Source organism: Erithacus rubecula, assembly GCF_903797595.1.
Source record: "Erithacus rubecula genome assembly, contig: scaffold_141_arrow_ctg1, whole genome shotgun sequence".
NCBI lineage: Eukaryota > Metazoa > Chordata > Aves > Passeriformes > Muscicapidae > Erithacus > Erithacus rubecula.
The window spans coordinates 551,216-570,207 of NW_027635538.1; the positions used below are offsets into that span (position 1 = coordinate 551,216).

General features: G+C 57.8%; 2 protein-coding genes and 1 long non-coding RNA gene across 9 annotated transcripts in view; 1 reads left to right on the forward strand and 2 right to left on the reverse strand.

Moving 5' to 3' along the window:
- The window catches only part of LOC306816678, a 162,702-nt gene that overhangs the window by 71,458 nt on the left and 72,252 nt on the right, over nucleotides 1-18,992 (reverse strand). The gene's annotated exons all lie outside the window — the stretch shown is intronic.
- CCT7 (chaperonin containing TCP1 subunit 7) lies at nucleotides 245-15,071 on the reverse strand. Of its 4 annotated transcripts, none has more exons than XM_079333108.1 (13): nucleotides 14,948-15,071; nucleotides 12,277-12,430; nucleotides 11,365-11,471; nucleotides 10,142-10,267; nucleotides 9,397-9,449; nucleotides 7,609-7,780; nucleotides 6,469-6,633; nucleotides 5,619-5,807; nucleotides 5,043-5,140; nucleotides 4,443-4,575; nucleotides 2,237-2,443; nucleotides 1,021-1,271; nucleotides 245-326 (listed from the first exon to the last, which is right to left on the reverse strand). In XM_079333108.1, exons 1-13 carry the CDS (start codon nucleotides 14,951-14,953, stop codon nucleotides 284-286), a joined length of 1,704 nt encoding a protein of 567 aa, XP_079189234.1. In that variant the 5' UTR covers nucleotides 14,954-15,071; the 3' UTR covers nucleotides 245-283. The 4 variants fall into 4 exon arrangements, 1 of the variants encoding a protein (XP_079189234.1); XR_013777746.1 differs by having other exon boundaries at nucleotides 246-709; nucleotides 925-1,271; XR_013777747.1 differs by lacking the exon at nucleotides 245-326 and adding an exon at nucleotides 340-822 and having other exon boundaries at nucleotides 948-1,271.
- Nucleotides 15,153-17,897, forward strand: PRADC1 (protease associated domain containing 1). 2 transcript variants are annotated; one of them, XM_079333111.1, is made up of 5 exons: nucleotides 15,153-15,281; nucleotides 15,631-15,731; nucleotides 16,017-16,118; nucleotides 16,717-16,884; nucleotides 17,416-17,897. In XM_079333111.1, exons 1-5 carry the CDS (start codon nucleotides 15,230-15,232, stop codon nucleotides 17,602-17,604), a joined length of 612 nt encoding a protein of 203 aa, XP_079189237.1. In that variant the 5' UTR covers nucleotides 15,153-15,229; the 3' UTR covers nucleotides 17,605-17,897. The 2 variants fall into 2 exon arrangements, with proteins under 2 accessions (XP_079189237.1, XP_079189238.1); XM_079333112.1 differs by having other exon boundaries at nucleotides 15,154-15,281; nucleotides 16,009-16,118.

Consider the following 18,992-nt stretch of genomic DNA (forward strand, 5'->3'; position numbering starts at 1 on the left):
TTCCCCCAGCACCATTTTCCTGTCACCTGGATCCTCCTTGGAGTCCCTGGGAGCTGTGACAGCTGCTGCCCTGAACCTCCTCCCATCAAGCAGAATGGGAAATGAAAATGCCCCATTGAGCCAAAGGCAGTTCAAATGTCCCAGAGCAATATCCAAGAGCTGCAAGCACACAGAGGCTCCATCCCAGCAGCACTCCTGGGGTGTGCCTGAGTCTGCCCTGCTCTCCTGGAAACACAGCAGAAACCAAAAAATGGAAGGTTCATGTTTAACTCCAGTCCTGAGGTCACACAGTGCAGAACGAAGCAGAGAACAGAGCAAAGCCCAACCTGCCATGGAGACAAACTGGTTTTATTGTGGAGCCTGGGCTGAGTGCCCAGCAGAACAAGCCACAGGTCAGTACAGACAGGCCCAGAGCCCTCCCTGTGCTGGCTGCCCCAGGGAATGCCCCAGCGAGGGAAATGCCCCAGGGAATGCCCAGGGCAGGGCAGGAGCTGCCTCTGACCAAACCCAGCCAGGGCTGCACTAATTACCATGGGGTTTAATTAAGGAGTGAGCCCATCAGTGGCATGGACAGGAGCTGCCTCTGACCAAACCCAGCCAGGGCTGCACTAATCACCGTGGGGTTTAATTAACGAATGGGCTCTCAGTGGCTGTGGGGCTGGGAGTGGGCACCCTCTGACCGAAGCCAGCCAGGCTGTCACTAATTACCCTGGGGTATAATGAAGGAACAGCCCCTCAGTGTTTGTGGGGCTGGGAAGGGCATGGGCAGCCTCTGGTCACTCCAGGGTTAATGAGGGGAACAGCCCCTCAGTGTTTGTGGGGCTGGAAGGGGGCATGGGCAGCCTCTGGTCACTCCAGGGTTAATGAGGGAACAGCCCCTCAGTGTTTGCAGGGCTGGGAGGGGCAGGAGCAGCCTCTGGTCACTCCAGGGTTAATGAGGGAACAGCCCCTCAGTGTTTGCAGGGCTGGGAGGGGCAGGAGCAGCCTCTGGCCAAACCCAGCCGGGCTGTCACTAATTACCCCGGGTTGATGAGGGAGCCCCTCAGTGGTTGTGGGGCCGGGGCCGGCCCCGGGGCCGCCCTCCCGAGGGGGGGTCCCTCGGTGCTGGAGCGCGGGTTGCGGATGGTCTCGTCCACAGACACCACCAGGCACGCCGCCTCCGAGGCGGCCGTGAGCGCGTTGATCCGCACCACGGCCGGCTCCCACACACACGCACTGAAATTGTCTGCTATGTCCTCCCTGGTGACATCCACGCCGTACCACACCCCGCCCTGGGGACAGAGACATCAGTGACACAGTGCCACGGGGACAGAGAGATCAGTGCCACCTCCCCCCCGAGGGACAGAGAGATCAGAGACACAGTGCCATGGGGACAGAGACATCAGTGACACACTGCCATGGGGACACAGGGATAGGACAGTTGTTGCCCACCACTGCTCTGCACCTGAGCTCTGGCCTGGCACAGGTGGGTGCTGGCCCAGGGCTGTGGCTGTGCCTGGTGCTGCCCAGGGCTGTGGCTGTGCCTGGTGCTGCCCAGGGCTGTTTGTGGCTGTGCCTGGTGCTTGCCCAGGGCTGTTTGTGGCTGTTCCTGGTGCTGCCCAGGGCTGTTTGTGGCTGTGCCTGGTGCTGCCCAGGGCTGTTTGTGGCTGTACCTGGTGCTGCCCAGGGCTGTTTGTGGCTGTGCCTGGTGTTTGCCCAGGGCTGTTTGTGGCTGTGCCTGGTGCTTGCCCAGGGCTGTTTGTGGCTGTGCCTGGTGCTGCTCTCAGCCCCCTGTTCCAGCACCTGTTACCTGCAGCAATGATCTCCACACACAACAGTCCATAAATCTCCCCACCTTTGGCCAGAGGCCACTGGCTTTGGAAAAGGACTATAAAAGTGACTTTCCTGAAGAGACTCTGAGATCTCTTTCTCCCCAGTGGGTTGAACAGACACGTCCATTGTCAGACAACCACGAGGATGTGTCCTGTCTGTTGGCAGCTACACCCCATCCTTCCTCTCTCTCTCTTGCCTTTTTCTTCACTCCTTTATCTCTCTCTCTCTCTCTCTCCTATCACAAAACTGAGCTGTTTTCACACAATAAACCTCACTGCTGCTTCCTGCTGAGTAGAACGCGAGTCTCCCGCTCTGGTGTTTTGCAGCCTGGGGTGGAGGCACGCTGGCTCCCGCTGGGGCTGAGGGGATGGTGGCACATTAAAGAACTGCCTTCAGGCCGAGCTGGGCTCCCCGGCAGGCGTACCTGTGCGTGCCTGGCGCGCAGCTTGTTGAGGATGTTGGTGGCGTCGAAGCCGGCGTTGTCGCAGAGCTGCCGCGGGATGATCTCCAGCGCCTTGGCGTAGGCGCCGATCAGCAGCTGCTGCTTGCCCGGGACGCTGCGCGAGTAATCCCGCAGGTACCTGGAGAGCTCCATCTCGATGGCGCCGCCCCCCGCCACCACCGAGTCGTTCTGTGGGACAGGGGGGCACGGAGGGCTCCCTCAGGGCTGGGGGCTCCTCAGCCTGCCCTGCCTCAGCCCCTCCACGGGCTGTGCTTAGACTGCCCCATCCCTCCTGGAGAGATGTGCCCTGAATGGGCTGTGCTTAGACTGCCCCATCCCTCCTGGAGAGATGTGCCCTGAATGGGCTGTGCTTAGACTGCCCCATCCCTCCTGGAGAGACACCCCTGAATGGGCTGTGCTTAGACTGCCCCATCCCTCCTGGAGAGACACCCCTGAATGGGCTGTGCTTAGACTGCCCCATCCCTCCTGGAGAGACACCCCTGAATGGGCTGTGCTTAGACTGCCCCATCCCTCCTGGAGAGACACCCCTGAATGGGCTGTGCTTAGACTGCCCCATCCCTCCTGGAGAGACACCCCTGAATGGGCTGTGCTTAGACTGCCCCATCCCTCCTGGAGAGATGTGCCCTGAATGGGCTGTGCTTAGACTGCCCCATCCCTCCTGGAGAGACACCCCTGAATGGGCTGTGCTTAGACTGCCCCATCCCTCCTGGAGAGATGTGCCCTGAATGGGCTGTGCTTAGACTGCCCCATCCCTCCTGGAGAGACACCCCTGAATGGGCTGTGCTTAGACTGCCCCATCCCTCCTGGAGAGACACCCCTGAATGGGCTGTGCTTAGACTGCCCCATCCCTCCTGGAGAGATGTGCCCTGAATGGGCTGTGCTTAGACTGCCCCATCCCTCCTGGAGAGACACCCCTTAGCGGGCACATCCTCCCTTTTCCTGGTGAGCTATCCCACCAAGTTATCCCAACGATTTTCTCATCCCTCTTGGGGATACAGTTCCAAAAATCCTGCTGTGCTTCTCCCCAGCCCCTCAGGACATGCAGCCTCAGAGCTGCTCTTAAGCAGAAGCCATCCCTACAGTGACACATTTTTGTGTATCCCAGACACACCCAGAGCTTGGCAGCATCACCCAGGACCAAACACACACCCAGAGAGGTCTTGGACTTCTCTTGGTGCCCTCAGAGCCAGGGGACTGCCATGCCCTCAGACTGGGCACCACACAGGGGCAGTGGCTCTATGGGCATGGACACACAGGTGCCATCCATCAGTGTCCTGAAGCACAGCCAGGACATTGCTCCCCTGAGGGTGGAGGATGGAGCAAGCATGAGGTCCAGCTGTACAGAAGAGCAGGCAAAGCCCAGGAGTGCCTGGAAAGCAGCTGGGAATGCTGCCAGAGCCAGGCTGAGCAGCCAAGGAGCTGCACAGGAGTGAAGGCAGCAGCCCTCAGCCCAGGCCAGCCTGGAGGAGGCTCCAGCAGCTCTGGGTGTGCCAAGGCACACAGCCATGTGTCTTGGGTAACTTTATGATGCTTGTATATCCCCAAATCATCTGTTCTGTTGGTGCTGGACATTGAGTTCTGCAGTTTAAGGCTGGTTCCAGGAGTGCAAGGGGAGAGCAAAGGTGCAGAGTTTGCTATCAGAGACTGCACTTGCTCCCCTGCATTCCTCACACAGACTGTGCTGTCTGCAGTGGGCAGCAGGAGAGAGCTCTCCTTTGCTTTTGGTCAGTTTTTCAGGATAGCTGAGGCAAAGAAGTTCCCTGGACTGTGAGTTGTTTTGGTTTTTTTCCCCTTTTTCTAGGAATTGTTAGAACCTGCTCTGGACTGAAAACCCAGAGAAGCACTGGGAGCTCACACCTGTGGCCCACCAAGCCTGGCCTGGACTGTGACACTTCCCAGCACCAAAAGAAACTAAAAACAGCCTGAGTGAGCCAGGCTGTGACCCATGGAAGGGACTCTTCTGAATCTGTCCTCTCATCAGAGCAGCAAGAGGTTTTGCTGTTTAGCACTGCTCATTTCTGTGCTGGCAAGTGCTTTACCTGTAAAATAAGCAGTTTTTCTGCCCACTCCTCCCCGAGGCAGCACTCCCCCAGAGCAGCAGGGTGTGTTTCCTGCAGGGAGCCCAGGCAGGAGTGGCCAGCAGTGGCCAGCAGAGGGGCAGCCTGACCTTGATGGCTCTCCTGACGATCATGACAGCGTCGTGCAGCGAGCGCTCCGTCTCCTCCAGGAACTGCTGGGCGCCGCCCCGCAGGATGATGGTGCACGTCCTGGCCCGGGGGCAGCCCGTCAACAGGTTGTACCTGCACAGGGAGGGGGCATGGAGAGCCTGGGCAGCCACACCCTGCAGCCCTGAGCCCTCCCAGCCTCAGCCAGGCAAGGCAATGCCACCAACATCCATCCTCCTGCTGCTGCTGCTGCTTCCAGCAGGACTGCTCCTCCAGCAGCAGGACACGCACAAGTGCCACCATCAACCCCAAAATGTGATGGTTTTCCATTACAAATGCTACTGTGCTCTTTACAAGGCACTGCAGAACAAATGTGCATTTTTAAAAGCATTCACAAGAGGTAGAATCTCAATGAAATCTTGCACCTCCCCTTCCCTCGGCCTCAAAAAGCAGCTTTTGGCTGCAATACACATTTTGTAACAACCTTGTTTTCATCTCAACAGCTTGAGAGAGGGTGACCCTGCCAATGGTTTGAGCCCAACTTTTCCACCCCCCAGGAGAAGGCCTGCCTAGCACTAGAGGATTGCAGCTGGTGTTTTTACCTCTCTCCCCCAATCTGGGTCTCCTCAAAGAGCTCACAGCGGCCCAGCACATCATCTGACAGGGCATTGACACTGGTCTGGATGGATCCCCCACAGGCCTGCAGGGAATGGAGGCAAACATGGAATGAGCAGTGCTGACAGTCCCCATCACCCTCCCAGCAGGCTGCACTCTTCAGGGACAGACCAGCTCTGAGATGGTGCAAACTTATCCTGCAGATTCAGGAAAACCCCTCTCCCTCCCTCTTCTCTATGGACCCAGGCCAACCCTGGACAGCAAAATGAGTTAATGCAGCTTCAAGGTGCTGACACACAGGCTGCAGAGTACAGGAGACACACAAAGCTCAGGGGAAAAAAAATACCCAAACTGGAACAGGGAAGAACTGAGGAAAATAAACCTCTACTGATGCACTGCTCAGATTTTTATATAAACACCATGCTAGCAGTGTGTGACTGCTCATCCCACCAAGGAACAGCCTTGTCCTTTCAAACCCTTGGAAGGAGCAGTGAGGTCAGTGGGAATGGCCAGCCTGGGTGCCAGAACTGAGCACAAAGCTTTCCCCAAGCCAGGGCACTCACCATCATGGTCCTCTTGAGATCCTCCTCTGGGACACGGCCAGCACAGAACATGTCCCTGTCTGCAAAGTACTGGGTGGCCACATCCCCAATGGGCAGCTTGGACAGCACCACCTTGGCCCCTGACTTGTGGATTTTGTCCAGTTTGTCATACAGGATGTTCCACTCTGCATCCACGATGGCCTGGTAATCCTGGCAGCAGAGAGGGACACGTGCTCCTGTCACAGGATGCCCCAGGTGGCCCTGGCAGAGCTCTGCCAGCCCTCCAGCCAGGAGGAGCCCTGCTCTCTGCTACTGCCCCAAGGGCTGCTACAACTCAGCTGGGGCACAGTGACAGCTCCCAAACCTGCCCTGAGCCTGCTGGGACTCCCAGCCTGCTGCACCCCCACTCCCCCAGGGCAGCACAACCCACCAGCTGTTCCCAAAGGTGAGGGATGGGCAGAAGCTCCTTTAACATGGCAAGGTTTGGCTGGGAAGGGACCTTTTAAAGGTCACCCAGTGCAGGGACACCTCCCACCATCCCAGGGGGATCCAAGCCCTGTCCAACCTCACCTTGGAGACAACCAGGGATCCAGGGGCAGCCCCAACAAATCTGGGAATCCCAGCTCAGCCAGGAATTCCTTCCCAAGATCCCAGCCCCATCTCCCCTTTCCCAGTGGAGCCATTCCCTGTGTCCTTGTCCCCAATTCCAGCTCTCCTGGAGCCCCTGCAGGGACTCTGAGCATCCCCTGGAATTTTCCCTTCTCCAGGGAACATTCCCAGCTCTCCCAGCCTGGCTCCAGCCCTCCCATCTCCCCCTCACCTGCCCCAGGTGTGTCAGGGATGAAGCAGCCCAGGCTCCCCTGTCTCTCACCTCCACTGTGTTCACTCTGACCTCAGCATTGTCCTTCTCAGCTTTCAGCTCCAGCTCCACGTTGAGCAGGGCAATTTTGGGGGACTGGTACTTTTTGGGCTGCATCTCAAACCCAGCATAGGAGAAGGTTTTCTTAAAGGCAACTCCAGCCACCAGCTGTGAGTCCTGCAAGACAGGGAAGTGCCTCAGGCTCAGCCCCTGAGCTTTCCTGCACAGGGTTAGTACCAGCTCCCACAGGACACTCCTGATTCCAGAGCCTCCTTCACGAGCCCTCCCAGCACTGTCTCCTTTCATTAACCCACTTCTAGAGGAAATAAGCAGCAAGGATTTCTTTCAGCTCATAAAAGCAGCTTCCCCTCTGTCCCCCAGAACTCAGCAGCCAAAAGCTCCTCACACAACCTGAAGATCAAAGGATGGAGCAATCAGTTCTCTCCCTGCTCTCCTTCCCATTCCTCCCCTTTGAACTTCTGGATATTTCTCATCCCAAGCCCCACTGGGGGCTGGTTTTTGTTCTAGTTTGTCTCTCCAAGTTCCAGCAGCACCTCCCAGAGTTTCTGCAGCAGGACAGCCCTGCCCAACCCCATCCCTGGCACGAGCTCCTTGATTTCCTGGGTGAAGAAACCAGGATCTGCACTTCCCTCTCCACAGGGACCATCCCACAGCCAGGAACAATCCCCTGCCACACATCCAGCTGCACTCCCAGACACAACAGCTTTTCCAGCACTGTGGCACAAACCACACATCCACCTGCCCTGCCATCAGCTTCATGAGCTTTCCCTTGCTCTTTTCCCAACCCAGTAATCCTACACACAACCAGGACTTTTGGATTCCAGAAATAACAAACACTTCCCACAAAAACACAAACACAACTTACTTGCAGAGAGAGAAATGGAATTTTTTCAGTAACAACTTTTGCTGCAGTGAGGTGAAGAGTACATTTAGCTCAAACATCAGAAACTCTGCCTATGGAAAAGAAACCCAGCCCTATCTGCCAAGCTTCTTCCTCACACCAACAGCTTTGTTCTACTTTGGGAATTCCCCAAGAGGCACTGTCAAGCCAGGCTGCAGTTCTGCTACAGCCCAGCCAGCACCAGAGCTGGGATCCCTGTCCCCATCCCTTCAGGAAAGCTGCACACTCACTTCCAAAGCTCCTCCTTGCACCTTCTTTATCCCAATCATCTTGAGCTGTAACAAGTCATCCAACATCATCACAGCATCCACAACCATCTTGGAGAAGAAGTCCTTGCTCTGGGAGATGAGCTTGGAGCTCAGGGCTGTGGCTGCACACTTTTCCAGGAGTCTCCTCTGCTCACTGCAGGAAAGGAAAAACAAAGGTTTGGTCACCTGCCAGACCCTTTCCCAAGCCCCAAACACTGCAGGAGGCTTTGTTAATCACAGAATTATACTGCAAAATACCTTTAAGATCATTCAGCCCAGCACTGGCCCATGTCCCCAGGGATGTGAACACTTCAGGGATGGGGACTCACCCCTGCCCTGGGCACTTCCCATACTCTACCACCCTTCCCAGGAAGGAACTTCCACCCTCCTGTCCCTGTTCCCAAATCCCCCAGTGTCCCCTCCTGGCAGGGAGCTGTGCAGAGCCACAAGGTCCCTGAGCCTCCTTTGCTCCAGCTGAGCCCCTTCCCAGCTCCTCAGGGATTCTCCATTCCCTTCCCATTTCCCTCAGGGATTCTCCATTCCCTTCCCATTTCCCTCAGGAATTCTCCATTCCCTTCCCATTTCCCTCAGGGATTCTCCAGTCCCTTCCCAGCTCCTCAGGGATTCTCCATTCCCTTCCCATTTCCCTCAGGGATTCTCCATTCCCTTCCCATTTCCCTCAGGAATTCTCCATTCCCTTCCCATTTCCCTCAGGGATTCTCCAGTCCCTTCCCAGTTCCTCAGGGATTCTCCATTCCCTTCCCATTTCCCTCAGGAATTCTCCATTCCCTTCCCATTTCCCTCAGGGATTCTCCAGTCCCTTCCCATTTCCCTCAGGGATTCTCCATTCCCTTCCCATTTCCCTCAGGGATTCTCCAGCCCCCCTAAGTCTGTCTTGTCATGAGGGGCCCAAACTCCTCTCTGACAGAGGCAAAGCTCAGCTCCCTCCTGTCAGTGGGGAGAACAAGGCACAAATCCCAGACTGACAAATCCCAGGCTCCTTTTCAGAGCTCGAGCATCAGCCCAGCACTGATGAGGCTGATCAGCTTTTATGCACCCAAAATCAGACACAGAGCAGGTTCTTTCCTTCATCCCAAACAGGAAGATGTTGTGAAACCCCCACAAAGGCAGCACAGTCCCTGAAGCACTAACTCAGGTAATAAATGTGCAGCAGGGTGGGTGACACAGACACACCAAGGAGATGTGGATCCACTTGATTTCCCATCACAGCACTACATTTGGAGTTTTTTCCAGCATTAATTTAGCACTTGGTTAGGACAAACCATTCAAAATGCTGATGCAGTTGAAATACTTCAGATTAACTGCAGGTATCAGCAAGGGCAACTAGACAAGAGTTGGAGAAAAAACATCCAGGGAGAAAAGGAACTCCAGTATTGTCACCTCAGCTGAAGGGATCACTGCTATGAGCATCTGCCTTGGTGCATGACAGCTAAAGAGATCTGATCCTCAGGGAATGCTGAGATTTAACAGTGCCACTGACTGCAGCAAGGACTCCAAACAAAAGAAACCAGGCCACTTATTTTGGTGCCCAGCTTCCTCCCTGAGCACTGGGAGTCACTGCCCTCCATCTCCCCTGCAGCCATGGCAGAGCACAGCACTGCCCCTGGAGGAGCAGGGAATCCCAGGGAAGCTGGGAAGCACCCAGTGGGGGCTGCAGCTGCAGCTCCCACCTCACACAGAACTCAGGAGCAGCCTCAGAGCAGCCAGGTGGAGCCCAGAACACCAGCAGGTCACCCCAGGGAAACTTACTCTTTATCCTCCTTCTTCACAGAGACAGCAATGTCCTTGATCTTGTTCACAGCCTGGCAAAAAGGCAACAGCTGGATTAATGAATGATTTATGCTCCTGAGCTGGTGAGATCTCCAGCCTCTCTCTGTATTTTATATTTTGTTCTCTGCTTCAACGTCACTGAAGTGTTTAAATTATTCCACCCCTGCCAGCACAGCAATTCCAAGGAATACACCAATATATGAGGAGTGGGAGGAGGCCCAGAGCTGCTTTCCTGTTTGTTTTCAGCAGAAATCCTGGCACCCAAAGGGCTCCAAACACCACCTCAATGGAACCAACAAGCTGCAGGAGACACAAGGCTTGCGGTGAAGCAGCAGAGAACAGGAGAATGGGAAATGAGTTTTCCCATTTATTGCTTCTTCCTTGGGAAAATCCCCAAGGGAAGTGGCACAGGTACAGACTGGGAGCAGGAGAGGCACTGCCCATGCCCACACCCACTGCCTGTGCCCTGTCCCTGTGGCCGGCACACAGCTGTTCCTGTCCCCCAGCTGTCCCTGTCCCACAGCTGTGCCCTGTCCCTGTCCCTGTGGCTGGCACACAGCTGTGCCCTGTCCCCCAGCTGTTCCTGTCCCCCAGCTGTCCCTGTCCCACAGCTGTGCCCTGTACCTGTCCCTGTGGCCGGCACACAGCTGTTCCTGTCCCCCAGCTGTCCCTGTGCTGTCCCCCAGCTGTCCCTGTCCCCTCCCCCAGCTGTCCCCTGCCTCACCAGCTGCGTGGCCGTGCGGAAGGCACGGATGATGATCTGGGGATGCAGCCCCTCCTCCACGTAGGGCTTCACCTGCTTCAGGAACTCAGCAGCCAGCAGGGTCACAGACGTGGTGCCATCACCCACCTGAGGGACAGGGGACACTGGGTCACCCCCATGCAGTGCCAATCCCACTGTGTCACCCCGCACCGTGTCACCCCACACCGTGTCACCCCACACCATGTCACCCCACACCGTGTCACCCCACACTGTGTCACCCCACACCGTGTCACCCCACACCCTGTCACCCCACACCGTGTCACCCCACACCGTGTCACCCCACACCGTGTCACCCCACACCATGTCACCCCACACCGTGTCACCCCACACTGTGTTACCCCACACCGTGTCACCCCACACCCTGTCACCCCACACTGTGTCACCCCACACTGTGTCACCCGACACCGTGTCACCCCACACCCTGTCACCCCACACCGTGTCACCCCACACTGTGTTACCCCACACTGTCACCCCACACCGTGTCACCCCACACCGTGTCACCCCACACTGTGTCACCCCACACTGTGTCACCCCACACTGTGTTACCCCACACCGTGTCACCCCACACCCTGTCACCCCACACCGTGTCACCCCACACCGTGTCACCCCACACTGTGTCACCCCACACTGTGTCACCCCACACCGTGTCACCCCACACCGTGTCACCCCACACCGTGTCACCCCACACCGTGTCACCCCACACTGCAGAGCTGCCAGGGAAACCTGAGCTCAGGGATTTCTCTCAGATTTGTGGCTGAATTCCCCAGTGATTCAGAGCTGTCTGCATGGGAAGGGACTTTAAAGCTCATCCAGTGCCACCCTCATCCCTGGGCAGGGACACTCCCACTGTGCCAGGGGGTCCAGCCTGGCCTTGGGCACTGCCAGGGATCCAGGGGCAGCCCCAGCAAATCTGGGAATCCCAGCCCAGGCAGGAATTCCTTCCCAAGATCCCAGCCCCATCTCCCCTTTCCCAGTGGAGCCATTCCCTGTGTCCTGTCCCTCCAGGCCTTGTCCCCAATTCCAGCTCTCCTGGAGCTCTCTCTGAGCTCTCCCTGGAGCCCTCCCTTCCCCAGGGAGCATTCCCAGCTCTCCCAGCCTGGCTGCAAAGCAGGCACAGCAACTCCCAGCACTCCAAGAGCAATCCCCAGCAGTTCCCCTGGCACTGCCAGGCTCCCCTCCCTCACCTCTGCATCCTGGGACTTGGCAATGTCCACCAGGGTCTTGGCAGCAGGGTGGACAACGTCCAGCAGCTTCAGGATGGTGGCCCCATCGTTGGAGATGGTGGTTTTGCCTGGGGTCCATGGAGAAGAGGAAGTTCAAGGCAGCTTTACAGCACCAGAGACAAAGCCCTGTCTCTGGGGGGTCTCAGAGACCTCAGCAGCTTCCTCTGCTCCACCACAACTGAGTCTTGTCAGCCCATTTGTGGAGCAGATCCAGTGAAGTCCATGTGAGAGCAGAAAAACTTTCCACACCAACTAAGGTTTGAAATGAATTTCCCTCTTCTCAACAGCCTCCCCAGACAGATAAAACCATTTTCTAGTCTGAGACTCTCATGAAAAAAAATCCTAAGAATCATATTAGTTATTAGATAAATTTAAGTCAAATTATCCTTTTGATCAAGGATTTTATTACAGTTGCTATTTGCAAAAACTACAGGAAGACAATACTGAGCCTTTTCACTCCACCCTTCAGTAAAATAAATAACGAATCATTTGTTTGGTGACTTCTTACAAGTGTTTTCTGAATGAGGGCCCAGCTCGTCTGTAAATCACACTCCAAAACAAAAATCACCCATTACCCCCATCACCCATTAGCCCATCACCCATTATCCCCATCACCCCTTACCCCCATCACCCATTATCCCCATCACCCATTATCCCCATCACCCCTTACCCCCATCACCCCTTACCCCCATCACCCATTATCCCCATCACCCATCACCCCTCACCCCATGACCCCCCTCACCCCATCCCCTCACCCCATGACCCCCCTCACCCCGCTCATCCACGATCAGCTTGTCCATGCCGCGCGGGCCCAGCGTGGTGCCCCATGACCCCCTCACCCCATCCCCTCACCCCATGCCCCTCACCCCTCACCCCGCTCATCCACGATCAGCTTGTCCATGCCGCGCGGGCCCAGCGTGGTGCGCACGGCCTCGGCGATCACCTGGCAGGCGTTGATGTTGCTGACCAGCTGCGGGACGCCCTGCGAGGTGTCCGTGCCCTCCTTCAGCAGGATAACTGGAGTTGGCTGCAGGAGGAGCACAGCAAATGTCACCCCCCTCACACAGCTCCACAGACACCACCGTGCAAGGGCTGACCCAAAACAGGCATTTGTTGGGATTCCTGGGGGGGTTCTTTCTGACCCCCGGGTGCTCTACAGGCTCCTGCTCGGAGCTCCTGGCTCTCACTTTGCTGGGTTATCTTAAAACAAGCAAAGCAGCTAACAGTTAAAAAGGTTATTTATTACAAAGCACATCAGTCTCAACAGGCAACAGCAAAAGCAATGGCAAAAGCAGCAGCAATGAGCACGTGGCTAGAAGGCACAATGGCCAAAAGCACCAACTCTCCCAATCCACACTGTTAGACAGGATTTTTCCAACAAGCTAAGACACAAACTCAGACCACCACTCCTTAACCTACTAGAATCCCAGTTTCTTAGCACAGCAGGTTATGTGTAACACTGCACATACACTCTGTTGTGTTCTATCTAAGAAATGTCAGCAATATTCTTACCATAACTCTATTATGTCTAAATCCTGTCTACAGCTGTGGGCCTGGAGCCTCCACTGCAGATATCAGTGTGTTTCAGCCTTCACCAGAACACTCACTGCTACTCTGGCATTTGAGACCCTTTACTTACTAAAAGCATCAGAACTAACACCTGTTCAACGCCTGCACTCGGATTTCTCTGAAGAATTCAGAGACCCCTGACTCACTGACTTCAACACCTCTGCTCCACACAACCCAGCTGCTCCCACCACACCACACAGCCACTGTCTCAGAAATAACAGGGCTTCTTCTGCCCACTGAAGCTCTGATCTGATGCTGGCCCGGAGACAGAACATGCAGGAATTACAGACACACTGAGAAACCAAACCTGGGTGGGGGAAGCACCAGAGCAGCTGTGGCTGCCCCATGCCAGGCTGGATGGGGCTTGGAGCAGCCTGGGACAGTGGAAGGTGTCCCTGCCCATGACAGGGTGGGACTGGGTGGGATTTAAGGTCCCTTCCAGCCCAAACCATTCCCAGAGTGCTGCAATCATTTCACAGGCAAAGCCCAACCATAGCCAAAATTTGGGATGCACTGGTTTGGAACAGCTGCCAGCAGGCACAGAGCAGAATTAAACTGTGCTTGTCACACTGAGGGGTCACAGTACAAGAACAGGAGCTACTGGAGAGGGCTCAGTGACGGGCACAAAGAACATCTCTGGGGTTTGGAGCATCTCTTGTAGGAGGAGCCTGCGGGAGCTGGGCCTGTCAGGCTGAGAGGCAATCCCATCAATCCATACAAACCAATCCATTCGAGGTGAGGCCAAGAGATTGCTGCCACACTCCTTCTGGTGGTGCCCAGCAACAGCACATAAATTAAAACACAGGAAATTCCACCTCAACATGAGGAAGAACCTCATTGCCTGGAGGGTGACAGAGCCTTGGGACAGGGAGGGCCTGAGTGTCCCCCTGGGGACATCCCAAACCCGGACACCTTCCCATGTCACCTGCTCCAGGTGCCCCTGCCTGGGAGGAACTCAGCGACCTGGCTATGCGGGACCCCTAAAACCTGGCACGATTCTGTGGAAGGAAAGGGACAGCTTTCGTGCACACACAGCAGAGCAGGAATCCCAAGGGAAAACGAACCCTTTATCCCCGGGGTGGAGACACAACCACCTCCGGCATCACGGCGGGGCTCGGAGCCGGGAACGGAGGGGCAGGAGAGGCCGTAGGGCAGCGGGATGGAGCTCGGAGCTGCCGCTCCCTTCCCTTCCAGCGGCTGCGGGATGGAGCCCGGAGCTGCCGCTCCCCTCCCTTGGAGCTCGGAGCTGCCGCTCCCCTCCCTTCCAGCGGCTGCGGGACGGAGCCCGGAGCTGCCTGTTCCCCTCCCTTGGAGCTCGGAGCTGCCGCTCCCCTCCCTTGGAGCTCGGAGCTGCCGCTCCCCTCCCTTGGAGCTCGGAGCTGCCCGCTCCCCTCCCTTGGAGCTCGGAGCTGCCGCTCCTTTCCCTTGGAGCCCGGAGCTGCCGCTCCCCTCCCTTGGAGCTCGGAGCTGCCGCTCCCCTCCCTTGGAGCTCGGAGCTGCCGTTCCCCTCCCTTGGAGCTCGGAGCTGCCGCTCCCTTCCCTTCCAGCGGCTGCGGGATGGAGCTCGGAGCAGCCGCTCCCTTCCCTTGGAGCTCGGAGCAGCCGCTCCCTTCCCTTGGAGCTCGGAGCTGCCGGTTCCCTCCCAGCACCGCGGATGGAGCATTGTGCTGCCCGTTCCCATCCCAGCACCGCGGATGGCGCATTGTGCTGCCCGTTCCCATCCCAGCACCGCGGATGGCGCATTGTGCTGCCCGCTCCGTTCCCTTCCGTCCCGGCCCGGCGGGGCGCGGCCCCCACAGCCCGGACCCCGCCAGGCCTGCGCGCTGTGCCGGCTCCATCCCCGCGGCCCAGGCCGCCGCCACCGCGCCACACGCGGTCCCTGGCGGGCGGCGGGGCCCTGGGCCCGGGCAGGGCGGCGGGGCGCGGGGATGGCGGCGGATGGAGGCGGATGGCGGCGGGCGCGGGGGTCACTCACCATCATCGCGGCGGCTGCTCGGTGCCGGCACCCCCACAATGCACCGCGCACGCCCAGAACCTTCCCGGGGCGGGCCGAGGTGGAGCACAATTTGGCAGGGAGGGAAGCGGGCGCACAGAGTGCGGAAATGTATTGGACCAGGATTTGGCAGCGGACAGAGAGGTGACAGCGAGCTGCCCGCGCCGTGATTGATGGCGGCACCGACCAATAGAAAGGAGCGCGGTGAGGGGATGCGCCAATGGGGAGCGCGGGTCGCGCCGGGGGGCGGGGCGCGGCGCAGCCATGCTGCTCTGGCTCTGGCTCTGGCTCTGCGGCTGCTGCTGCCCGGCCCGCGGTGAGTGAGGGACGGGGCACAGAGGGACAGAGGGACAGAGGGACCGAGGGACAGAGGGACAGAGGGACAGAGGGCGGGACGGAGCGGGGACAGCGGCCGGACCCGCACACACCGCGAACATCCCGGCCCGGCCGCCTCCCCGCTGGCGCACCCTGATCCCGGTGTGTTTCTGCTCCCGGCCTCATTGAGGTTCATCTCCCGTGTCTCTATCCCGGTGTATTTCCCCTCCCGTGTCTATCCCGGTGTATTTCCCCTCCCGGTGTATCCCTGGAGTGATAACCGAGACTTTTCCCGTTTTTTCAGGGATTTTAGCTTCCCGTGCCTCTCATCTCTGTCCTTTCCCCCCCAGGTTTACGCATCCATGAGTATTTGTATTTCCAAGTGCTGAGTCCTGGAGACATCCGCTACATCTTCACTGCCACCCCAGCCAAGGATTTCGGTGGCGTGTTTGTAAGTGCTAAAAACTGAATTTGTCATTTGGGTCCCTCCACCCCAATACTGCTCCTTGGTGGCACTCAGTGATTTGGAGCTTTGGTTAAAACGGAGCTCATTGCTCTTCCACAAGCATCCTTGCCTCGGCAGGATTCCAGAGGTGGGGATGGGCCCCTCTGTACCTGGGAGCCCCAGATCTGCCCCAGAGCAGCCCCCAGGGGGCTGAGCAGGGTGTGGGGTGCAGGGGAGGGGAGCAGCTCCATCCCCCTGGCTCACCCCTGCCTGTCTCCTCGAGAACACAAGGTACGAGCAGATCCACCTGGTGCCGGCCGATCCCCCGGAGGCCTGTGGGGAGCTGAGCAATGGGGTCTTCATCCAGGACCAGATCGCCTTGGTGGAGAGGGGGTAGGTCTGCCATCGTGCTGGGGGACCCTGCTGGCCGGGAGGGGAGCTCTGGCCATCACCTCCAGATTCTTCCTGTGGCTTTCCCCACACAGATAAACCAGGAAAGTTTAGGTGTTCCTACCCTGGAGAATTTCATCTTGTATTTTCTAGCCTGTGGTAAGGTAGGAAAAACCCTGTCTGGGTTCAGGTTGAAAGAGAGTAGGTTTAGACTAGACAGTGGGAAAGAACTCTTCTTTGTGGCAGTGGTGAGGCCCTGGCACGGGCTGCCCTAAGAAATTCTGGATGCCTCAAACCCCTGGAGGTGTCCAAGGCCAGGTTGGACACTGGGGCTTGGAGCACCCTGGGATAGTGCAGGGTCCCTGCCCATGGCAGGGCTGGAACTGGATGAGCTCTAACTTCTCTTCCAACCCAAACCATTCCAAGATTTTCTTTCCTGTGTTTTTCGGCGTGTGGGTGGTTTGTGCCTGAAATAGAGACAGAGAGGAGCAGGGTTTGGAGGAGCTGTGGAATCAGGGAGACAATCCCTGGTTGGGTGTCTCCAGGCAAGCTGTGGCACGTGTGGCCATAAGGGGGTGGTGAGAGGGGTGTCTGTGCCCAGGGGCTGCTCCTTCCTGTCCAAGACGCGGGTGATCCAGGAGCACGGCGGGCGGGCCGTGATCATCGCCGACAACGCCTACGACAACGACAGCTTCTACATCGAGATGGTCCAGGACAGCTCCCGGCGCACGGCCGACATCCCCGCCCTCTTCCTGCTGGGCAGGGACGGGTGCGTGCCCGGGGCAGCCCAGGCTGCCACAGCTGCCAGCCACGCCCGAGGGGCAGCGGGGGGACGGTGCTCGGCGTGGACTCAGTCTGGGGAAAGGGCGGGGCTTGTGGGGGTGTGGTTTGCATGGGTGTGGTCTGTGGGGGTGTGGTCTGTGGGGGTGTGGTTTGCATGGGTGTGGTCTGTGGGGGTGTGGTCTGTGGGGGTGTGATCTGTGTGGGTGTGGTCTGGGTGTGGTCTGTGGGTGTGGTCTGTGGGTATGGTCTGTGGGGTGTGGCGTGTGGTCTGGGGGTGTGGTCTGTGGGGGTGTGGTTTGGGTGTGATCTGTGTGGGTGTGGTCTGTGTGTGGTCTGTGGGGGTGTGGTCTGTGTGGGTGTGGTCTGGGTGTGGTCTGTGGGGGTGTGGTCTTTGGGGGTGTGGTTTGGGTATGATCTGTGTGGGTGTGGTCTGTGTGGGTGTGGTCTGGGGTGTGGTCTGCGTGGGCGTGGCTCTGCTGTCCCAGCCTGGGAGCAGCCACCCCCTCCCTCCCTGCAGGTACATGATCAGGCGCTCCCTGGAGCAGCACGGGCTCCCCTGGGCCGTCATCTCCATTCCTGTCAATGTCACCAGCATTCCCACCTACGAGATGCAGCAGCCCCCCTGGACCTTCTGGTAGCAGCCGAGGCTGTGGTGGGTCAGTGGTTCCTGCTGGGTGCCAGCAGCTGCCCTAAGGACCAGCTCTGAGGAGAGGATCCAACACACCCCAGAGATCCTGCTGGACTTGGCCACAGGAGATCTTTCTGCTGGCACTGGTGTGTGACACCAATGCCAGGGGAACCTGGCACGGAGCTGGGACTGTGTGGGAGGCCAGAGCAGGCCAGCACTCCCCATTTCACCTTGTGCTGCTGGTTTGGAGGGATGCAGGACTGGCAGGGAGGGGGGGAGAGCCATACAGGCTTGCTCTGTACCAGCAGGGCTCGTGTGATGTCTGTATATTTTTGTCTGAGCTAATGAAGTCTGAGTAAGTTTTAGAGAAAGGAAGTTTCTCTTTTTTTTCCAGCACTCAGCAGATGAAGGGATAAATCCTATCCCCAAATTTTTTCCTAGTAGAATTCCCCAAGTGGCTGCTGCAGCTGGGGCAGGGCTCAGTCAGAGCCTCACAGGACCTGTCCCCAAGGGTGGGCTGGTCACAAATGCAGAGCCCACACTGGCACAGGAGTCTGTTCCCCACCCCCAGCCCATGTCCCCACAGGAGCAGCCCCTGGCTCACAGCTCTCTCTGCTTTCCCCCACCAACACACAGCACAGCTGCCCAGCTGTCACCAGTCTCAGTTTATTAGGAACACTGAAGGGGATGTGGCCCTGGGATGGCTGGGACAAGCAGCAGGAGGAAGGGCTGGCAGTGATGGCAGTGTCACAGCTGTGCCACCCTGGGGCCCACAGTCCAGCTGCCACGGACATGGCAGCAGGAACACACTCCCAAAATCCATGGGGGAAGGAAACAGCCCTGCCCTGCTGCCTGTCACAGAGCCATGCTGTCCCTGAGCCACATGGTCTGCACACAGGGACACCTCGAGGGTGGCACCATGGGATGGATGACAAGGGGACATCCAGGGGCCAGGGTGCACTGGCACATCTCCATGTGGCAGCACTGGGAGCAGGGAAGCAGCCAGCACACACTGCATCCCCTGCATGGGCACATCCTCATCCCACAGCTGGCAGGAGGGAGGGAGGGAGGGAGGGAGGGAGGGAGGGACAACTCCCTTCCTGCCAAACCCAAAATCTCTTCTGGATGTGGGATCACACCACAGTTCATGTCAGCTCCTGGCCCTTCTCCATCCCCAAACAGTCCTGCAGTCACTGCCCAGGGCTCTGTGTCATGGGAAGATGGGCTGGGCTGGGAAGGCTCTGCAGGGTCAGCTCTGCTCTCCCTGCTGGACTCCAGCTCTGGGCCACCCTCCTGCAAGGTCCTGCTGCCCCTCAGGGCTGGGCAAGGCATGGAATGGAGGATATGGAAGGGCCCTGGCTCCAGAGTGTGTAGATAGTGCTAATATAGACATTAAAGAGTACCCTTGTGCACAGACACACAGACAGACACACAGACAGACACACAGAGACACACACATACAGACA

Bases quoted from the DNA above. Each gene is read 5' to 3' on its own strand.
- PRADC1 (XM_079333111.1), top strand. From the start codon at position 15,230: ATGCTGCTCTGGCTCTGGCTCTGGCTCTGCGGCTGCTGCTGCCCGGCC. The intron at 16,119-16,716 runs GTAGGTCTGCCA...GTCTGTGCCCAG, and splicing joins ATCGCCTTGGTGGAGAGGGG to GGGCTGCTCCTTCCTGTCCA. The intron at 16,885-17,415 runs GTGCGTGCCCGG...CCCTCCCTGCAG, and splicing joins TTCCTGCTGGGCAGGGACGG to GTACATGATCAGGCGCTCCC.
- CCT7 (XM_079333108.1), bottom strand. The intron at 10,268-11,364 runs GTGAGGGAGGGG...CCTGTCCCTCAG, and splicing joins CCAAGTCCCAGGATGCAGAG to GTGGGTGATGGCACCACGTC. The intron at 6,634-7,608 runs GTGAGTGTGCAG...CCTGTCTTGCAG, and splicing joins TGCAAGGAGGAGCTTTGGAA to GACTCACAGCTGGTGGCTGG.